The 22,050-nt window shown below is 31.8% G+C and overlaps 3 protein-coding genes across 3 annotated transcripts; 2 read left to right on the top strand and 1 right to left on the bottom strand.

Moving 5' to 3' along the window:
* The first annotated feature begins 1,101 nt into the window (after window positions 1-1,101).
* On the top strand, window positions 1,102-4,723 carry LOC133338167 (microfibril-associated glycoprotein 4-like). The gene is made up of 6 exons (XM_061546349.1): window positions 1,102-1,185; window positions 1,345-1,433; window positions 1,500-1,520; window positions 1,587-2,033; window positions 2,108-2,178; window positions 4,629-4,723. Exons 1-6 carry the CDS (start codon window positions 1,102-1,104, stop codon window positions 4,721-4,723), a joined length of 807 nt encoding a protein of 268 aa, XP_061402333.1.
* Window positions 4,724-10,535: 5,812 nt separating this feature from the next.
* Window positions 10,536-14,643, top strand: LOC133338163 (NADH dehydrogenase [ubiquinone] 1 alpha subcomplex subunit 10, mitochondrial-like). The gene is made up of 4 exons (XM_061546345.1): window positions 10,536-10,605; window positions 10,899-11,597; window positions 14,059-14,457; window positions 14,525-14,643. The coding sequence occupies exons 2-4, from the start codon at window positions 10,899-10,901 to the stop codon at window positions 14,621-14,623; spliced, it is 1,197 nt and encodes a 398-aa protein (XP_061402329.1). The 5' UTR covers window positions 10,536-10,605; the 3' UTR covers window positions 14,624-14,643.
* A 775-nt stretch (window positions 14,644-15,418) lies between these two features.
* LOC133338169 (angiopoietin-related protein 4-like) lies at window positions 15,419-19,462 on the bottom strand. Its single transcript, XM_061546350.1, has 5 exons — window positions 19,388-19,462; window positions 16,556-16,671; window positions 16,395-16,493; window positions 15,498-15,736; window positions 15,419-15,447 (listed from the first exon to the last, which is right to left on the bottom strand). Exons 1-5 carry the CDS (start codon window positions 19,460-19,462, stop codon window positions 15,419-15,421), a joined length of 558 nt encoding a protein of 185 aa, XP_061402334.1.
* Between the last annotated feature and the right edge of the window lie 2,588 nt (window positions 19,463-22,050).

A 22,050-nucleotide genomic window follows, 5' to 3' on the forward strand; every position in this document is an offset into this window, starting at 1 on the left:
TAACGTACTGAATTGAGCCTAGAATGATGTCTGCCAAGTTTCGTGAAAATCGGTCCAGATTTAGATATAGCTCCCATATATATGGGAAATGGTGCCCCAAAGTCCCTATATATAATTCGATTTGCACGAAATAAGGATAACGTACCGAATAGAGCCTAGAATGATGTCTACCAAGTTTCGTGAAAATCGCTCCAGATTTAGATATAGCTCCCATATATAGTGTCGTCCGATTACATGTAAATGGTGCACCAAAGTCCCTATATATCCTTCGATTTGCACGAAATTTGGCATAACGTACTGAAATGAGCCTAGAATGATGTCTGCCAAGTTTCGTAAAAATCGGTCCTGATTTAGATATAGCTCCCATATATAGTTTCGTCCGATTTTATGTAAATGGTGCACCAAAGTCCCTATGTTTCCTTCGATTTGCACGAAATTTGGCATAACGTACTGAAATGAGCCTAGAGTGATGTCTGCCAAGTTTCGAGAAAATCGGTCCAGATTTAGATATAGCTCCCTTTTATTATAAATCGATTTAAGGTAATCGACGCACCAAGGAACCAATAGGCTGATAGGAACAAAACGTTCTGAAATTAGTATAACCTAAGCTGTGACAAGTTTGTTTGAAATCGCTTAATATTTGGATAGAGCTTCCATATATTTTTTCGCCCGATTTCAAGTAAATTGGACATCAAACTCCTCATGTTAGTCAGATTGACATCAAATTTTGCACATCGTACAAAATTGAGCATAGAATAACGTAGTTGCGTTTTCTAGAAGTACAGACATAGCCCAACGGATGACCTATTTATATTTGTTTGAAGTCGATTTACATACTTTATGGATAGATCTAGGTAGATTCACATTTAGATAAATATCACATATTTTATTTCATCCAATTTCATGTTAATAGTCCTGTTTAATATACACATAGTGGTGAAGGGTATCATATAGTCGGCCCCGTCCGACTTTACTACTTTCCTTACTGGTTTTTTTTTTTTTTGCAATCGAAAGAAAAAATCCAATATGATTGCATGCATTTGGAATTTCTGAATTTCAATTCAAAACTTGTTGTTCAGCTTGAAACTAGTCGTAAAAATAATGAAAATTATTTACCTCGTAATAGGGATTCTATATTTTGTGGGACATGGTTTATGTCGAAAACAATCAGGGAATGAGGATTCGGTAAGTGGACATCATGAAAAAATATCTAAAATTTTGGAAAAAAAAATAAAATTTTGAAAAAAAAAATGTTTCAAAAAATGCAAAATAATTAAAAAAATAAATTTTCAAAATCTAGAAATAAAATTTTCTATTTAAATTTAAATATTCTATTGTCCTAAGGATCCCTTGGAATTGATTCAGGACAAGTTAGAACGCCTTTTGAAGAAAACAAAAGGTGTGCGGGATAATCTAGACATTTTGGAAATGAAGTGGGTATATCTATTTTTAGAATCCAAATTTTTTTCACTAATTTGTTGAAAATTTTCTTTTTTCAGAATTGATGAACTTGAGAAAAGGTCAGTTAATGGAAAAAGAAGAAGTGAAAAAAATTTGTGATTTTTAACTCCCCCATTTCCTTTCAGATCAAATGCCCAGCTAGCCCAAATGGCTGAACTGCAGTATGCCAATTGGACCACCATACAAAGACGTCAGGATGGTACGGAAGATTTCTATCGAAACTGGACTGAATATCGTATGGGATTCGGCACTTCCGAAAGGGGTGAATTCTTTATGGGGCTTGAAAAATTACACCAACTAACCTCGGAGAAGCCTCATGAGCTGCTGATAATACTCAAAGATTGGGAAAATGATACCCGTTATGCCCATTACAAAAATTTTCGAATTTCGGAAGAGGAGGGGAAATATGCCATCATCGAATTGGGTGATTATAGTGGCACGGCAGGTGATGGTATGGACTATTATATGGGTCAGAAATTCTCCACCTTTGATAGCGATAATGATGAAGATGCTGAGACCAATTGTGCTGAACTTTATAAAAGTGCCTGGTGGTTTAAAACGTGTGCTTTAAGGTAGGGATTTTGGAAGGTTTGGGGAGGAAATTTTTGGTATTTTGAAATTTAAATATTTTTTTTCAATTTTTTAGCGATTTAAATGGTCCCTATAAAGATGAAGACCATGATACTGAGGATGGTGTTACCTGGAAAGAATGGAAGGGTCTAAATTATTCGCTGAAATTTGTCGAAATGAAAATAAAAGCAAAATATTGAATTGGAAAATAAATTGAAAAAAAAATTAAATAAATTTTTCAATGCCTACACCAAGGTGCGGCTTAAAAAAATCAAAGAATATCCTTAGGCTTGGATTTTTACACCCTTCACCACACTGTGGTACAGGGTATTATGTCTTTGTGCTTATGTTTGTAACAGGCGAAAGGAAACGAGATAGACACATGGTTCCTTTTGAGAATATGCATAGAATTACTTTCTGAGACGATTTATGCATGTCCGTCAGTCCGTCCATCCGTCTGTAGATGTTAAATTGTGAACAAGGTACAGGTCGCATTTCTGATCCGATTTGGATTAAATTTGGCACAGGTCACTTATTTGGCTCAAGGATGAACCCTATTGAAATTGGGAAAAATCGGTTCAGATTTAGATATAGCTCCCATATATATTTTTGTCCGAATGGTGCACCAAAGTCCCTATATATCCTTCGATTTGCCCGAAATTTAATTTAATTTTTAAGTCTAGAAATATGTGTGTTAAATTTCGTGAAAATCGGTTCAGATTAAGATACAGCTCCCATATGTCTTTTCTTCCGATTTTATGTAAATGGTGTACCAAATTCCCTATATATCTTTCGATTTGCACAAAATTTGGCACAGCGTACTGAATAAAGTTTAGAATGATGTGTGTTAAGTTTCGTGAAAATCGGCTCAGATTTAGATATAGCTCCCATATATAGTTTCGCCGGATTTAAGGTAAGTAGTGCACCAAAGTCCCTATATATCTTTCGAAATTTGGCATAACGTACTGGAATGAGCCTAGAGTGATGTCTGCCAAGTTTCGTGATAATCGGTCCAGATTAAGATATAGCTCCCATATATACTTTTGTCCGATTTTATGAAAATGGTGCACCAAAGTCCCTATATATCTTTCGATTTGCATGAAATTTGGCATAGCGTACTGAATTGAGACTAGAATGATGTGTGCTGAGTTTCTTGAATATCGGTTCTGATTTAGATATAGCTCCCATATACATTTTCGTCCGATTTAAGGTAAATGGGGCACCTAAGTCTCTATATATCTTTCGATATGCATGAAATTTGGCACAGCCTACGGAATTGAGTCTAGAGTGATGTCTGCCAAGTTTCGTGATAATCGGTCCAGATTAAGATATAGCTCCCATATATACTTTTGTCCGATTTTATGAAAATGGTGCACCAAAGTCCCTATATATCTTTCGATTTGCATGAAATTTAGCACAACGTACGGAATTAAGTCTAGAGTGATTTGTGTTAAGTTTCGTGAAAATCGGTCCAGATTTAGATATAGCTCCCATATATATTTTCGTCCGATTTTATGTAAATGGTGTACCAAATTCCCTATATATCTTTCGATTTGCACGAAATTTGGCTCAACGTAATAAATTAGGCCGAGAATGATGTGTGTTAAATTTCGTAAAAATCGTTCCAGATTTAGATATAGCTCTCAAATATATTTTCGTCCGATTTTTTGTAAATGGTGCACCAAAGTCCCTATATATCTATCGATTTACACGAAATTTGGCACAGGGTACTAAATTTGGTGTAGAATGATGTGTGCTAAGTTTCATGAAAATCGGTGCAGATTTCGATATAGCTCCCACATATATTTTCGTCCGATTTTATGTAATTGGTGCAGCAAAGTCCCTATATATCTTTCGATTTGCACTAAATTTGGCACAGCGTAATATATAAGGTCTAGAATGATGTGTGTGAAGATTCGTGAAAATCGGTTCAGATTTAGATATAGCTCTCATATATATTTTCGCCCGATATAAGGTAAATGGTGTACCAAAGTCCCTATATATCTTTCGATTTGCACGAAATTTGGCACAGCGTACTGAATTGAGACTAGAATGATGTGTGCTGAGTTTCTTAAAAATCGGTTCAGATTTAGATATAGCTCCCATATATATTTTCGTCCGATTTTATGAAAATGGTGCACCAAAGTCCCTATATATCTTTCGATTTGCATGAAATTTAGCACAACGTACGGAATTAAGTCTAGAGTGATTTGTGTTAAGTTTCTTGAAAATTGGTTCAGATTTAGATATAGCTCCCATATATATTTTCGTCCGATTTAATGCAAATGTTGCACCAAAGTCTTTATATATCTTACGATTTGCACTAAATTTGGCACAGCGTAATATATAAGGTCTAGAATGATGTGTGTGAAGTTTCGTGAAAATCGGTTCAGATTTAGATATAGCTCTCATATATATTTTCGCCCGATATAAGGTAAATGGTGTACCAAAGTCCCTATATATCTTTCGATTTGCATGAAATCTGGCTGGATGTAGAATGACGTGTGCCAAGAAAATCGGTTCAGATTTATATAAAGCTCCCATATATATTTATTTATAATTTATTTTAATTTTCCAAATTATTTTTATTGTTTAAGCATATACCCCCGTCTCCAAAGGCTGCACCTCACGATTAACTACCTCACCATTTGGCATGGTACACAGGAAATTCATACGGCAACAATCCGGATAGGGTTTGTGTAAATTCATCGGATCCAAAATACGACAATCACGCATATTATAATGGCCGCAACTGGAAAGAGACAAAATATTTTTACAAATTTTGATTTTTTTTTTTTTTTTTTTTTGAATACTAAATTTTTGATTATTTTTTTTAATTTTTGATGTTTTTTTTATTTTGTAAAAAAAAATTGTTGAAAGATTTTTTTTTAATTTTCTTTTTTTTTTTTTGAAATTTTTTTTCTTTCGAAAATACCCTGCTGCCTTACCCTTGCACCAATATCGAACCATCTTCATTACAGCGTAAATTTTGGCATGAGTTCATCATGTTATTATCACCGCGCTTTAGCATTACACCATGATACATACAAACGCCAGGCATATTTTGTTCTAGAGAGAGAGGGGGGAGAGAAGAGAAAAAAATTATGTGAAAGATTTCTCCTTCAGGTCCTCGAGAAAAAAAAATTGTCTTTTCACAACTTACTGGGTGGTATTAAAAAACTATAACCCTGGCAGCTAACTGTCAAGGCAAGAATTACTGCTAGAAATCCAAAAACCTTCATTTTGATGAAATTAAAAATTTTCCCCAAAATTATTCCTCAAATATCGGCAATGTACTGAATACCTAGACAAATCTCCCAAGGTTTTTATACCATTAAAATAAATCAATATCAATATTCGTTTTATATTTTCTTTGACGTTGTTATCTGTTTGGAATTTTTTTCTGTTCATCAAAACATTGAACTTCGTTTGCGGCTGCTGCAAGAAAATATTTACATTTTGTGATTTTTTAGGACCAGTAAATAAAACATAATATTTGTTTCTCTTATGGGTGCAATGAAGTGTAAAGAAAACAATTTCCTAGATTATGATTCATATTTTTGGTAAAAAACAATAACAATTAAATAATTTACGTTTCCTCCTCAGAATAGTCTACGATCCGAAACCTGACCTAAGTCTCACAACAAAAACAACAAATTATCATTCAATACAACCAGAGTCTCACTTCTGTCACCTCAGCCCATTGTGTCAAAGGCAGTAGGGATGCTATAAGAACAAATCATTTTATTTGAATTTAGCGACGCCTGAAAGTATGCTTTAATTTAAGAACATTTTATATCTTCTAAATATATGTGGCTGACATTAAGAATCTTGTTGGTGATTTGCACCAGGGGTGGGGGATTTAACGTAATTCATTAATTTTAATAATTATTCAAATAATAACTGGATTTGTTCGATTATTTACCTTTTTAGCACTTTCTATAATTTTTCTAATATGAACTGTTTTTTTATTTCAATAAAATTCCTTTACAATAGCCGCAAAGGGAGTTGACAATGGTTCTCTCTTATTTCTCTCTTGACATGCCAATTTTTTTCCTCTAAAAAAATAATGTTTTATGCCTATTTTTTAATAATTTTTTAGTATCAGGGGAAGGATAGCAATTATAGATTATTATTTTTATTAAATTTCATAATAAATATTCGTATTTTCCTAATATTTCGATGCTTTCTTTATAACAGGCACAAAGAGAGCCAACGCAAAGCAAGGGGAACAAAGATTTTTTTCTCTATTAAAAAAATAATAGTTAAATCGATTTTATTAGAAATGTATAAGCAAGGAGGATGAGTAATCGAATATACTGTATGATTTTTATCAAATTTTATTAAAATTATTGGTAATTTTTATTAATATTTTAATTTAATGTGAGTCACACAGTGTCAAAATTGATTCTCTTATCTCTTTCCCGCCAAACAAAAATGTTTCTATATAAAAACACAAATTTAGGCTTTAATATTACAAAAATAATAACAAAGGGGGAAGAGGGTAAAATATGCTGTATAATATTTTTAATTGTCTATTATAATTATTGTTATTTTATAATAATATTTGAATTTAAAGTTGACACAAAGGGCCGATATTGGCTCTCTTATCTCTTTCCCGCCCAACAAACAAATTTCTAAATAAAAACATATTTTTTTGGGAATAATTTTACAAATTTAATAACAAAAGGTGTTGAGTAACAATTATACTACATAATTTTGTTATTATTCTATTGATTATATTGTTAATTTTTAATAATATTTTAATTTAAAGTAGCCAGCCGGTGTCTATATAACTCTCTCTTACTTCCCATTTGACAGCAAATATTTTCTTAATACAAAACACACTTTTTGGCTATTATATTAACATTTTAATAACAAAGTGTATAGAGGAACAAATATATTGCATAATTTTGCTACTATTCAATTATATTTATTGTTATTTTTTAATAATATTTTAATTTAAAATAGCCAGCCGGCGTGTATATTACTCTCTCTTACTTCTCTTTGATAAGCAAATATTTTCTTAATACAAAACACATTCTTTGGCTATTATATTAAAATTTTAATAACAAAGAGGATAGAAGAATAAATATATTCCAAAATTTTACTAATTTTCAATTACAGTTATTGTTATTTTATCATAAAATTGTAATTTAAAGCAGCCAGCCGGTGTCTATATTACTCTCTCTTAATTCTCTTTTGTCGGGCAAATATTTTCTTAATAGAAAACACATTCCTTTTCTATTATATTAAAATTTGAATATCAAAATGGATAGAGGAAGAAATATATTTCACAATTTTTCTACTATTTTACTATATTTATTGTTATTTTTTAATAATATTGTAATTTAAAACAGTCCCACAGTATCAACATTGGCTCTCTTATCTTTTTAATGATAAACAAAATATTTTCTAAATAGGCTTTTAGGCTTTAATATTAAAAAATTATAAGCAAAAAGGAAAGAGGATAAAATATATTGCATAATATTGCTACTATTTAATTATATTTATTTCTTATTTTTAATAATATTTCAATTTAAAGCAGCCGGCGTCTATATAACCCTCTCTTACTTCTCTTCAAGCAGGCAAATATTTTCTAAATAAAAAAACATAGTTTTTGGCTATTATATTAAAACTTAAATAAGAAGGAGAATAAAGAAACAAATATATTGCATAATTTTGCTACTATTCTATTATATTTATTATGTTTTTTAATAATAATTTAATCTAAAGCAGACACCCAATGTGTGGACGTTGACTCTCTTATTTCTCTTCCTGAAGGCAAATGTTTTCTTAATAAAAACGCATTTGTAGGCTATAAAATAAATAAGTTTATATCAAGGGGAACATTTAATATTCTATTATTTTGATCAAATTTTATAATCTTTATTGTTATCATTAAAAAATATTTCAATTTGAAAAACTTGACATTGACTCTCTTATATCTTTACAACCAAGTAAACATTTTCAAAGTAAAATAGAATTTTTTGACAATAATTTCAATAAATTTATATAAGAGACGAAAGTGAATGTAATATTCTTCATGATTTTAATCAATTTTTTAATAACTTATATTATTTAATTATAATATTTTAATATAAAACAGCCACAGCCATCGACATTAACTCTCTGAACTCTCTTCCGACAGGAAAATATATTTCTAAATAAAAATACAATTTTGGCTGATAATATTAACAATTATATATCAATTGGGATAGAGAACTTTCTATTCTTCATTATTTTTATCAAATTTTATTATAATACTTGATATTTCAAAATTTAATTTAAAACAGCCAGTCGGAGTCGGCATTGTCTCTCTTATGTCTTTCCCGCCAAATAGATATGTTCTAATGTAAAACACATTTTTTGACAAAAATGTCAATAAATTCATAACATAGACGAAAGTGAATCTAATATTCTTCATTAATTTATTAATTTTTTTAATAATTGTTATTATTTCTTAATAATATTTTAATTTACAACAGCCACAGAATATCAAAAGCGACTCTTTTTATCTATTCCGACAGGAAAATATATTTCTAAATAAAAATACAATTTTGGATGATAATATTAAAAATTATATATCAAGAGGGATAGTGCATTGTATATTCTTCATTATTTTTATTATAATTTTATATAATACGATATTTCAAAACAATATCTTTAATTAAAAACAGACAATCGATGTCGGCATTGCCTCTCTTATGTCTTTCCTGCCAAATTAATATTTTCTAAAGTAAAATACAATTGTTGACAATAATTTCAATAAATTTATATCGCAGACGAAAGTGAATCTAATATTTTTCATTATTATTATTCATTTATTTAATAATTTTTATTATTTCTTAATAATATTTTAATTTACAACAGGCACACAATGTCAATAGCGGCTCTCTTAACTCTCTTCCTGCTGTTGAATATTTATTTAATAAAAAATACGGGTTTTTAACAAGTTTTTTAAGAAAAATTAGCAAAAAGGGATAGGGAATCAAATATACTACTTTATATCTCTTAAATTTTATAATAAGTAGTGTTATTTTTTATAAAATAATTTATTTTCTTTGCAAGCTACACAAAGAACTGAGAACTGACTTTGACTCTCTTTTCTTATTACCGCCTTGAAATAGTTTGTAAAAACTACAATTTTATCAAATTTTTTAAAGAATTTTTTTACCAAAGAATGAATAGGGATTAATATTAACTATTATTTTTATTGAAATTGTTACTCATTATTATTTTCAAATAATATTTCATTGTTTTATTTCTCTTCCTGCAGTTAAATATTTATTATACAAAAAATACAACTTTTGAACAACTATATTAAAAAAGTATTTGCTATAGTGGTAGGAAATCAAATATACTGTTTTATTTCTATTAAATTTTATTGTAAATACTGTTATTTTTAATTTATTTCCAAGCGGAACAAAGAGAATTGGCATTGCTTCTCAATGGTAACTCTCTTTTCTCTATAAAAACTATTTTTTTTAATATAATATATTATTAAAACATTTATTAACCAAATATGTAGAGGACATTATATTCAACAATTATTTATAACATTTTATTTAAAAAATACTAAAAATAACATTTATTTCTTATTTTAATAAGCAACAGAGAAACGAAGAGTTTCTATGACAAATGAAATCTTGACCAAATATAATTTTCTTAATTAAAAAGTAGTTTTTAGCATCTTTTATAAACAATATATATTATCAAAGAGTAAAAAAGACCATATAATCCTTATAATTTTAATAATACTTTTCATAATTTGCTTTATTTTTATTAAAAATAATTAAATTAATAGACCCTAAAGAGAGCAAATGGTAACTCAAATGTTTTTTTTTCAATTAAAACATTGTCTGATTAAATTTTAATCAAAAATTATTAACAAATAATAAGAAAGGGGATGTTCTCTACAATCACTTTTTATAAAGTTTTATTAATAAAATTCAAAAAAATAACATTTATTTCTTATTTTAATAAACAACAGAGAATAAGGCAATCATAAACAAATATATTCTCAATTTACAATATAAAGTTTTTATAACACTTTATTAATATTTTATTATCAAACATTAAAATTTGGGTTATATTCTATACTATTTTAATAAAATTTTACTAATATTTGCTTAATTTTTTTAAAATAATTAAATTAAAAGACCTTGAAAAGAGCCAATGCATAGCTAAATGTTTTCTCTGTGAAAAATACAATTTAAATCTGATTTTATTAGAAATTTAAAAACGAAATAGATTAATTATTCTGTATTTTATCAATTTTTATTATATTTTATTAATAAAATATAATATTTTCCTTTTATTTCTTATATTTATCAATAAACACCAAAGAGTCTCTTTGGCAAAGCATGGCAACTCTTTCTCTTTCGCTGTCTCCCATTAACATCAGCCATCAACCATGCTACTCTTTCCATGCAACCCTGTTGACTGTGTGTGCCATTGACAACAGCTGACACACTGCTAACAAAAACACCAACAACACTTTGACAACGGCGGCTGCTGTCAGTGGAATCGATATCTGTCATCCAAAATTGAAGAGCATTTTCCCTCAGAAAAGTGAGTTTAGGAAGATTTTTAACAAAATAAATTAAAAAAATAAAAGTTAATACAATTATTGGTGGGATTAAGCATGAAAAAGACAACAATTAAACACAATTTGTTTTGCTTGAAACAAAATCATTGCCCTAACATTTGATTTGCACTGGAGCAAGCAGGGCTGCAAGTGTGTGATGTAACAGCCTGTGCTAGGGGATGGATATTTATTGCAAAAATAAAAATGAGGATAAATTATATTTGATAATAAACAATAACAACAATTTTTAATAAATTTTTATTGTTTTGGCTTACAGATGACTGCCGTTTTCAGAGTAGGCCTGATACGCCTTTGCTCACGCAATGCTCCCGCCCTGCCGGCTGCCGTGACCCAGCAACGTTTCATTTCGGGCAAAACAATGCGCGGTGGTCCCCGTGTTGTCCAACACAAACCCTATCCCTATAAGGAAAAGGAATATGGCGTCTTCCAGGCCATGCTCGACAAGACCACAAAACGTCTGAATGAAAATTCCAAAATCATTTGTGTTGAAGGTCCCATTGCAGCGGGTAAAAGTAAATTTGCCAAAGAGCTAGCTGATGAATTGGAAATGCTCTACGTGCCCGAAGCCAATATGGATATGTTCTACATCAATTCATATGGTTATGATTTACGTCAATTGGATTCTCAATTGCCAGAATCATGCCGTTCCTTTGATTTGGTAAATTTCTGCAAGGAACCAAATCATCGCCTAACACCAACTTTCCAAATTCTAATGTATCAATTGCGTTTTGAACAATATGTTGATGCATTGGCACATTTGTTGTCCACCGGCCAGGGTGTGGTATTGGATCGCAGTTGTTATTCCGATTTTGTATTCTTGGAGACAATGTACAAACATGGTTATGTCTCGAAGGGTGCTCGTTCGGTATACTATGAATTGAGAGGTAATACCATTACGGAACTGTTGAAACCTCATTTGGTTATCTATTTGGATTTGCCCGTGGATGCTGTTAAGGTGAGTAAATTGTAATAGAAAATTCAACTATAAATGTTAAAAGGAAATAATTTTTTGTTGTTGTTATAGAGTAGATATCTTGGGCGAAATTCTAAGGGGAATGAAAAAAGTAATTGAAAGGAAATAGTAAAATCAAAAATTACAGTCGAAATCGTCATCGAAATGGCATAGTTTATAACGGCATATCGATTGTAACGACAGCCGAGCGGTAACCCAAATCCCGCAAAATTTTTTCCGATTTTCGGATTTAGACCCTATGTACTGATACTACTTGATTTGAACAATTTGCCATTTTTTCGCAATTAGCTGGTTCTTTATGGATAGAAAAGCACCTTTTCATAATTTTCGGAAATTAGTTCACATTTTACCATAAGTTCTACATTAGCGTAACATATGAATTAAAGTGTTTGAACTAATTTTTCATCCGATGTGGCTATTATTGGGTATTGGAGGTTCTTAGGGTATACAAAAGCTCTATGCAAAAAATTGTCAATATCGGTAAAGGCTTTGCAATATCTCCCATTAGCCCCTTTCGTCGGATCAGAATATTATTCTGAATTTGTCAACCAATTTGTCGATAATTTAATATCAGAGGTCCTCAGAGGGTATAAAACATTTTTACCATAAATTATGACATTAGGTCCATGATTTGCCATAGCTTCCATATAACCTTACCACATAAATCGAGGGGGCTTGACCACATTTTTCATCCGATCGAGCTAAAATTTAGTATTAGGGGTTCTCCACGCCTGGTAAACTTCTTATAATAAATTTTCAACATTGGTGGTCCCCTAGACATAGGTCCCACATATCAGTTCCACATAAATTGAGGGTTTTGACTAAAAATTTCAAGCGATGTGGCTACAATTTGGTGTAATGGATTCTCAGGTCGTAGAAAACCTCTATGCGAAAAGTTATAAAAATCGATGCAGATTTTGGCATAGCCATCCCATAGCGGTACCAACTTTTTTCATGATTTTGAACACATTTTTCAATCCATTTGGCTGTAAATTGGTATTGAGGATACACAGGTCGTACAGAACCTCTATGCAAAAAATTATAAAAATCGATGCAGATTTTGGCATAGCCCACTCATAGCGATACCAACTTATTTGAGAATTTTTACCACATTTTCCATCGATTTGGCTATAATTTAGTATAAAAGTTTCTCATGCAAAAAATTATAAAAATCGATGCAGATTTTGACATAGCCCACTCATAGCGATACCAACTTATTTGATAAATTTGACCACACTTTTTAATCGATTTGGCTACAATTTAGTATAAAAGTTTCTCAGGTCGTAAAAAACCTCTATGCGAAAAATTATAAAATTCGGTGCAGATTTTGGCATAGCCCTCCCATAGCGGTACCAACCTATTTGATGCTTTTGACCGCACTTTTTCAATCGATTTAGCTGTAATTTAATATAAAGTGTCCTCAGGGTATATACAATATCTGTGCAAAAAATTTTCAGAATCGTTGCAGATTATGACATAGGCCCCATATAGATCTACTTTCATATTTAAGAATTTTGGATAAAAATTGTAAACGTTTTGTCGGTAATTTAGTATAATGGGTTCTAAGGGTATATGAAAGCTACCTGCAAAAAATTATTAATATCGCTGCAGATTTTGGTATAGGCCCCAGAAGGAAGTACCGCCTTATTTGCGGATTTTGGTTAAAAATTACAACCGATTTGGCCCGAATTAATTTTTAAGGGCTCCCAAGGTATAGAAAAGCTCTTTGGAAAAAAATTATCAATATCGCTGCAGATTTTGGTATATATCCCATATAGCGGTACCTACTTATTTTCTGATTTTGGTTCAAAATTCCTACCGATTTGGCTGTAATTAAGTTTTTAGGGATCTCAAGGAATACAAAAACCCATTGCAAGGGATACAAAAGGCCTTTGTCTGCGGAACCACCTTATTTGCGGACTTTGGTTAAAAATACCAGCCGACATGGTTGTAAATACGTTTTTAGGGTTCTCAAGGTATATGAAAGCTCTTTGCAAAAAAATTGACAAAATGTGTGCAGTGTTTTGTATATAGGTCCCTTATAGCGAAATCACCTTATTTGGGGATTTTGGTTAAAAATTCCCACCGATTTGGCTATAATTACGTTTTAAGGGTTCTGGAGGTATAGAAAAGCTCTTTACAAAAAATTGACAATATCGGTGCAGGTTTTGTGTATAGGTCTCTTATAGAAAAACCATATTATTTACGGATTTTGGTTAAAAATTACAACCGATTTGGTTCTAATTAAGTCTTTATGGTTCTCAAGGCATATAAAAGCTCTTTCCAAATAATTGAAAAACATCGGTGCAGGTTTTTGCATAGGTTGTATATAAATGTATATCCGAAACATTAGAAATTCGATAAAAAATACACCTCTGATTTTTTATATTTATTTCAAATTTTTTAATTAACAATTTTTTATTTCCTTTCTATTTTTCCATAGCAACGCATCAAGGCCCGCAACAACGACTACGAAGTTAAATCGCCCGTCTTCACTGATGCCTATTTGCGCGATATGGAGAACATCTATAAACAACAATACCTCAAGGATATTGCCACTCATGCTGAACTCTTGATTTACGATTGGACAGCCGGTGGCGAGACTGAAGTTGTTGTTGAAGATATCGAACGTATAGATTTCGAGAATTTCGACTTCGATCCAGCCGAAAAGAAAATGAAAGATTGGCGATTCCACAATGAATCGGAATGGGGTGAGGCCCGCATTCAGTATACATCGGGTAAACCCGATTTGATGAACTACTTTAATGTGCCACGTTTCGATGTACCCGAATTGTTGCGTGATCCCGACAGTGGCAAGAAATGGCGTGATATTTGGTTTAATGTGAGTGGGAGATATAGTTTTATTAGTGGTATACAAATTGATTATTTTCATTCTCTCTTTTTCTTAGGCCCCTGGCATGAAATATCGTCCCGGCTACAATGAGGATATGGGCGATACTGGTCTATTGTCCAAAGCGAAATTAAATATTGCCGACAACAAGATTTAATTTGTATAATTTGTCTTTTATTAATTTTTAGTGGAAATTATTTGAATTGAAAGTTTATTGTGTAAAGGAAAGATCTAATCTTCATAATGGGCCCCCGGAATGGCTAAAATAAATATGAAAGAAGAAAACAACAACAACTATACACAATTTTGGAAATTAATGATTATTTGTATCGTAACAAACGAACAGCAAGACGAAAATTTAAAATCGTAGATTTTTTAAATTAATTTTTCAATATCCAAACCAAGGCATTGATTTTTTAAAGTTTTTTTTTATTTTCCATAATTTTTATTTATAATTTATTTTATTTTACAAATTTTAAAATAATTTTTTCTTTTCCATTTCCGATTCTGTGATATTATTAGAAGGTGACCAGACTAATTTTGGTCTAATTTTCATTTCGGCAAATCGGAATGAATAGTCCACCTTCCATTTATCCCAGCTGACACCGGCCTGATTGGCATTGGCCTCAAAACGATAGGGACCACACAAATGGCTATAGAAAAAAAAAACAAATTCCAGAATCATTATAAAAATTGAAATTAAAAAAATATTCCTCCCTCTTACCTCGAATAACACGACTTAAACCACCATGCCCCCCGAAAATAGCTGGCACAATTCCTCGTCGATTCATCGTTATCCTGATCGTAGGTTGAAAATGGCATACCCAAATGATATTGCAAACCATCACCAGCATCACCGCTATAATTACCCAATACCTTAATGGCATATTTGTCATATTCGCCACCAATGCGAAACAGATCGTAATGGGCATGGACCATATCGCCACCCCATTCATGCATTACAACCAATAGCTCCATAGGCTCTCGGGAGGTCATACGATGGAGATTATCCAAACCAATAAAGAATTCACCATTTGGCGGATTGCCAAAACCCGATTTATATTCCGCCCATTTACGATAGAAATCCACAGAGCCATCTTGACGACGCATCACTGTCGTCCAGGCTTGGGTTTGATTGGAAATGCTCACAATTAGATTTTCCTGGTTATCTTGGCGGGAGGTGAGGTCATCAAATCTTTTATTGGTTTCCGAAAAATATTCATCGATTTTTTCCACAAGATGGGTTAGTTTGGCTTCTTGTTGGGATTGTCTGAAAAGGGAAATAAAGAAAGAAATTTTAAAAATTTTTACCAAAAATTATGAGTTTATAAAACATGCCTAAAAGTATGCTTTATAATTTGTAAAATATTTAGTAATTGATTTCCATAGATTTTTAATAAAATATTTTTGAAGTTAAAATAAGAAATAGATTTAAAAAATATATTTTTTGAAAAAAGAATAAGACGTAGATTTTGTTAAAAATAATTTTCTATATGCCAAACAGATGTTAGATTTAAAAAAAAATATATATATTTTTAAGACCCAATACTGTCGGGGATTTTTTAAAAATATTTTTTTCAAAGACCCAACATAGAAGTGGATTTAAAAAAAATATTTTTTACAGACCCAATATTGTAGTGGATTTTAAAAAAAATATTTTTTTTCAAAGACCCAACGTAAACCCAGCGTGGATTTAAAAAATATATATATATATTTTCAAAGGCCCAACATGTAAGTGGACTTTTAAAAAAAATATTTTTTTATTGACCAAAGCGGCCTTAGATAAAAAATATTTTTAAAAACCCAATATTTTTATGGCTATTAAAAACATATTTTTTAAAACGTATTTTTTTAAATATTTTTCAAAGCCCAAACAGGACAATAATTTTTTTCCAAATATATTTTTAATTTTTTTTAAATGTTTTTACCTTTCCGACAATTCCTTAAACTGTTCATCCATATATTGTTTGGCATCGGTATTTAGTTTTTCTATCAATTGCATTGTGCGATCCTCCTGTTCACGTTGTCTGAAAATATTCATTAATTTTATTTATTGAAATGAATTTGAAAAGTGAGGTTAGGTACATACCTATTTTGCAATTCCATTACGGTATCACTCATAGTATCCGTGACATTCATAATCAAATTCAATTTGGTATAAAGGACATGCCAAAGGACTTCATCATTGTCGAAGGCAACGGGATCCTTATAAAAAATAAAAAATACATTAAAAGATGATTTTAAATAAATTAATTAAAAAAATGAATATTAAAAAATAATCTAAAAAAATTAATATTAAAAAAATAATTAAAGAAACATTAATTTTGTTAAAAATTAATTTTAAACAAATTTATTTAAAAAAATTAATTTAAAAAAAAAATAATTAAAAAAATAATTTACAAAAAATTAATTAAAAAAAATTAATTTACAAAAAAATAAATAAAACCAGTAAGGAAAGTAGTTAAGTCGGACTGGACCGACAATATGACATCCTTCACCACTTTGGGTATATTCTACATAGTCTCCTAACAGACGTCGCCTTTTCGAAAGAACATTGATATGAAATTGAGCGAAAGATATATAGGGACTTTGGTACACCATTTACATAAAATCGGTAGAAAAGACATATGGGAGCTATATCTTAATCTGAACCGATTTTCACGAAACTTAGCACACAAAATTCTATACCTAATTTAGTACTCTATGCCAAATTTCGTGCAAATTGAAAGATATATAGGGACTTTGGTACACCATTTACATGAAATCGAAAGAAAAGACATACGGGAGCTATATCTTAATCTGAACCGATTTTCAGGAAATTAACACACATCATTCTAGACCTTATTCATTACGCTATGCCAAATTTCGTGCAAATCGAAAGATATATAGGGACTTTGGTGCACCATTTACCCTAAATCGGACGAAAATATATATGGGAGCTATATCCAAATCTGAACCGATTTTCATGAAACTTAGCAAACATCATTCTAGACTTAATTCAGTACACTATGCAAAATTTCGTGCAAATCGAAGGATATAAGGGAATCCTTGCACCATTTATATAAAATTGGACGCAAATATATGTGGGAGCTATATCTAAATCTGAACCGATTTTCATGAAATTTAACACACATCGTTGAAGACTTAATTCAGTACGCTATGTTAAATTTCGTGGAAATCGAAGGATATAGAGGGACTTTGGTGCTTTATTTACATAAAATCGGACGAAAATATATATGGGAGCCATATCTAAATCTTAACCGATTTTCACGAAACTATGCCAAATTTCGTGCAAATCGAAAGATATATAGGGGCTTCAGAGCCCCATTTACATAAAATCGGATAAAACTTTATATGGGAGCTATATCTAAATCTGAACCGATTTTTCCCAATTTCGATAGGGTTCGTCCTTGGGCCAAATAAGTGGCCTATGCCGAATTTCATTCAGTTCCAATCATAAGTGCGACCTGTACTTTGTTTACAATTTAACATGGATGGACGGACGGACAGACATGCATAAATCGACTCAGAAAGTGATTCTATGCATATTCTCAAAAGGAATCATGGGTCTATCTTGTTTCCTTTTGCCTGTTACAAACATATGCACAAAGACATAATACCCTGTACCACATTGTATTGAAGGGTATGAAAATACACACTTATTTTGGGGATGTAAAAAATAATTTAAAACCAGCGAGCGGATCAGTATAGTCGGACCGGGCCGATTCCATTCCAAGTCTGAGCAATATTTCGTGATAGTTGCCACCTCTTGCCAGATTAGAAGTCAACAGCACCTCTTCCTTGCACTGACATAGTTTCCGAATATCAGTACAGTCCTTCTAATTACTTGTCCATATTCCCTTCGCTGTGAGTTGTGATGTTCGGCTTATAATTGTGGCTTATAGATCGACTCGAAAAAAAAAACACAAAAAGTTAAGTTTTTGGTCCACTTCATACCATTATTATTATCTGATCATCACCGAAAATTATAGGCGTTGTCTTTGACCATAACTGGAACCTCATGGAAAATTTCAAAGCGGTCAGCGCTATATTTCCGCCCCCTAGTGTGGTAATGGGTTACTAAATAATATCTGAATACGTAAGCACCTGCAAATATTTAAGTGTAACTCCCACATCCGCGGATATACGGCAATATAAATTGGTATCAATTTAAAGGTCAACCACTCCTCTTGGATATACTATCAACTCGGGTCTCGGGTCTATGTCATTCAGGGGTAAATATATACACTATAGAATACAAATTTTGTCGTTTTTTACACAAAAGTCAGGGTCCATTTGGCCCGCTAAATATTGACCGATCTTTATCAAAACAGGCATGCTTATTCTTTGGCCCGATCCCCTTCTCAATGTGAAAATTCGCTAAGTTTGGGCCATAATTGCGGCCTCTGGAGCGACCAGAAAATCATACAAAGAAGTTTTTGGTTCATTTCATCCCCGAAATATTAATCGATATTTACCAAAAACAATAGGGGTCTTCATTGGCCAGAATCCATCCTACATGCAAAATTTCGTGAAGATTGATCCATAACTGTGGCCTGTATCGTGTTTACAAATTATAATGGACAGACGGGCGGACACACATGTCTAGATCGACTTAGCTAGTCGAGATATGACGATCAATATACTTAAAGGTGGACCAATATTTCGCGGCTTTACAAACTCTTGGCGCTGCACAAAGCTATAATACCCTGACCACATAGTTGTGTAGGGTATAAATATCCACGCCTATTATAGCTTCCTAAAAAATAATTTGAAAAAATCCACGCCTATTGTAGGTCCCTAAAATTTAATTAAAAAAATCCACGCCTATTATATTTATATTAATTTTGAAAATCCCCGCCTGTTGTTGGTGTCTGAAAACTTTTTTTTTAAATCGTTGCTTTTTCCATTTCAAACTCACCGACAAATCCGAATTATCTTCGGCAACCGCCCTTTGTGCCACACATAAAACAAGTAAAATGCCCAGCAGTTTCATGGCGTGCTCTCTCCCGACACCTGTTTTGGGATATGTTTCACGTTTCAAAATCAAAATGGTACTGACAAATAATATCAAATATTCTATGATATTTATATCGACGATAATAAATTATTGGCAGAAAACTTAAGAACAACAAAAATTATTAAATATGATCATGATTGTTTTTGTTGGTCGCTCGGTCGGTGGCTGATATCATTACTCGGCGGCGCTTGGCTGACATCAGTGGTAGAGGTTGATAAAAAAGAAGTGAAATAATTCCTTGGTGTTTTCTTGTTCGGTCGGTGTCTCACCTGATACGAAATACCCAATTTCTATAGAATTTCTAATAACTTTCTTGGAAAAAAACAAAAACATGATCCAAATATTTCCAACCTCTACATCACAAAATTATTTTTTAACCGATGATGGTGCTGATGATGATGTTGACGATTTTGGACTTATATTGTGGGTCGTGCGCCCCCAAAACCCCATTTGTGGGCAAAAAATTGATTTGTTTGATTGTTGGTGTTGTTGTTCGTATTTGTCAAGTGTCCAAAAATTGATAATCGCTTTGTTTGGATTTATGATCCAATTTGTGAGTGGTACAAATTAATTGCAGACTTCTGATTAAGTTTCTTATCAATCTTTAAGAGTACCCAGCTACTTAAAAAATAAAACAAAAATTAATTTAATTAAAAACTAATTGGAAAATAATTTTTCATTTTATTAATTCAATTAAATTTTTTTAATTCAATACTTTTTATATAAAAAATGTATTTTTTATATTAAAAATATATATTTTTTATAAAAATATTTTTTATTAGTTTTCAACCCCATTATAAATTATAACTATTATCGTTTTTTTTTTTTTAAATTTTCAAAAATTACCAGAAGTTTTCGCAACGAATAATCAGGGCATTGAGATAAGGAATTATTTCCACAGATTTGATTTGGGATTTGTAAACAAAAAAAGGTAATCCGCGTGATTTTTATGACCAATATAAATTTTAAAAATAAGATTATAAATTATAAATATATTTTTAAAACAATTATTTAGTTGGGAAATTTTATTTTAATTATAGAAGCCATGAAAATAATTATTTAGGAACCCAAGGTGCGATTCAACAAAAAATAGGCGTCGATTTGTGGGTTGTCAAACTTTATCCGACCTACGACCTCCCGGTTGAGAAATGTCCAAGTGCATAAGGTGTATGTAGTGACCATGATGCAATAATAAGGTAATGTATCACAACAAAAACCTTTGTTTTTGTCTCCATTTTTACATATAATATTTCAAATGGTTGGCAACACTGCACATCAAATACAAGTATAAATTACCCACTTTGACAGTTAATCAAGACATCAGCTGCGCTAAATGGACTACCTATTCATTGTGCCATGGTAGTGACAAAAACTGCAAACCGCAGACGAAGAATTTCCGGAACTAAAACTGCTTCTTGGTCACACAAGGTTGATTCTCCAAGACCTCTAGGCGCCTTCAAGGGTGCTGAAGATAGGTACTAAATAGAAAAGAGGTACAAAAAGGAGGAGTGGGAGAAAAGTCATAAATTAGTTATTGATCCAAAAGCAGTTAAAAACTTAAACTAATATCACAGTTTGAGATGGGATAGGTACCAGGATGATGATCACAGATGAATTTTCGCCTCTTTGATGAAGGGAATTAATATCTCGAATAGCTCTTCCTCAGTGGATTTCAGGATTGTCATAAGATTATTATGTTGCGAAAAAAGGTTGCGATTCTTAATTGATTACATCTAGGGCATATAAAAATGCAGTGCTCCACGTATTCAGGAACACCGTATAAATCGTATTGCCAAGAATCATTGACACCTAAACGATGTAGATCGACTTTGCAATACGAATGTCCTGTCATGAGCCTGTTAATTAATTTTGTATCATCCGGGCTGAAATTGATTTTGCAATACCACAATTTGCTATACACATCGGCAGAGAATTGGAAAAAGAATCTGCCTTTTGGTCAAGGAAACTGTCTGAAATTCTTCATTCCACATGTCCTGTACTCTCCTTTCTATCTGTTTTATCGCCTCCTTCGGGGTCAGATATGTCACAATTGGTGCACCTGCATCCACCGTTTGGTTTGCCAAAAAATCCAAAACTTCATTAAATTTATGACTCGGAGTCAAATCCACATGACATCTGTACAAATTTGATTGTGACATTCAGCAACCAGAAAATTGTCAGAGCCTAGAGCCTTACAGGCCGCAAGGCTGTCTGTAAAGATGATCAGATTGCCATAAACCTCCTCCGTCGCAGTTTCAAGCGCCTTTTTAATAGCATAAAGTTCGCCGAACATGGACGAGGACTTAATGTCCAACTTAAAGTGTAACTTGTCCTTATTGGACACATTGTATACACCACACCCTGTGGTCTCACGTCCAACCGAAGCATCAGTGGCAAAAATGGTGAAGCCATTACATTTATAGTATTCCATCTCACATTTATATATGGCATGTATTACATCAACAGGATCATTCTGCTTCGTAGAGGGTAAAAGATTTGTTCTTATCGTCAATTTGTCCTGATATTTATATGAACTTATTCTGATCTTTTGGAAGATGTCGTCA

The sequence above is a fragment of the Musca vetustissima genome, unplaced genomic scaffold (genome assembly GCF_032173495.1).
Source record: "Musca vetustissima isolate MV318-11 ecotype Yass unplaced genomic scaffold, APGP_CSIRO_Mvet_v1 utg13361, whole genome shotgun sequence".
In the NCBI taxonomy this organism is placed as follows: domain Eukaryota; kingdom Metazoa; phylum Arthropoda; class Insecta; order Diptera; family Muscidae; genus Musca; species Musca vetustissima.

Bases quoted from the DNA above. Each gene is read 5' to 3' on its own strand.
- LOC133338167 (XM_061546349.1), top strand. From the start codon at position 1,102: ATGAAAATTATTTACCTCGTAATAGGGATTCTATATTTTGTGGGACAT. The intron at 1,186-1,344 runs GTAAGTGGACAT...TATTGTCCTAAG, and splicing joins AATCAGGGAATGAGGATTCG to GATCCCTTGGAATTGATTCA. The intron at 1,434-1,499 runs GTGGGTATATCT...TTCTTTTTTCAG, and splicing joins CTAGACATTTTGGAAATGAA to AATTGATGAACTTGAGAAAA.
- LOC133338163 (XM_061546345.1), top strand. From the start codon at position 10,899: ATGACTGCCGTTTTCAGAGTAGGCCTGATACGCCTTTGCTCACGCAAT. The intron at 11,598-14,058 runs GTGAGTAAATTG...ATTTTTCCATAG, and splicing joins TGCCCGTGGATGCTGTTAAG to CAACGCATCAAGGCCCGCAA. The intron at 14,458-14,524 runs GTGAGTGGGAGA...TCTTTTTCTTAG, and splicing joins GGCGTGATATTTGGTTTAAT to GCCCCTGGCATGAAATATCG.
- LOC133338169 (XM_061546350.1), bottom strand. From the start codon at position 19,462: ATGAAACTGCTGGGCATTTTACTTGTTTTATGTGTGGCACAAAGGGCG. The intron at 16,672-19,387 runs GTGAGTTTGAAA...ATTTTTTATAAG, and splicing joins AAGATAATTCGGATTTGTCG to GATCCCGTTGCCTTCGACAA. The intron at 15,737-16,394 runs GTAAAAACATTT...TTCCCTTTTCAG, and splicing joins TTTAAGGAATTGTCGGAAAG to ACAATCCCAACAAGAAGCCA.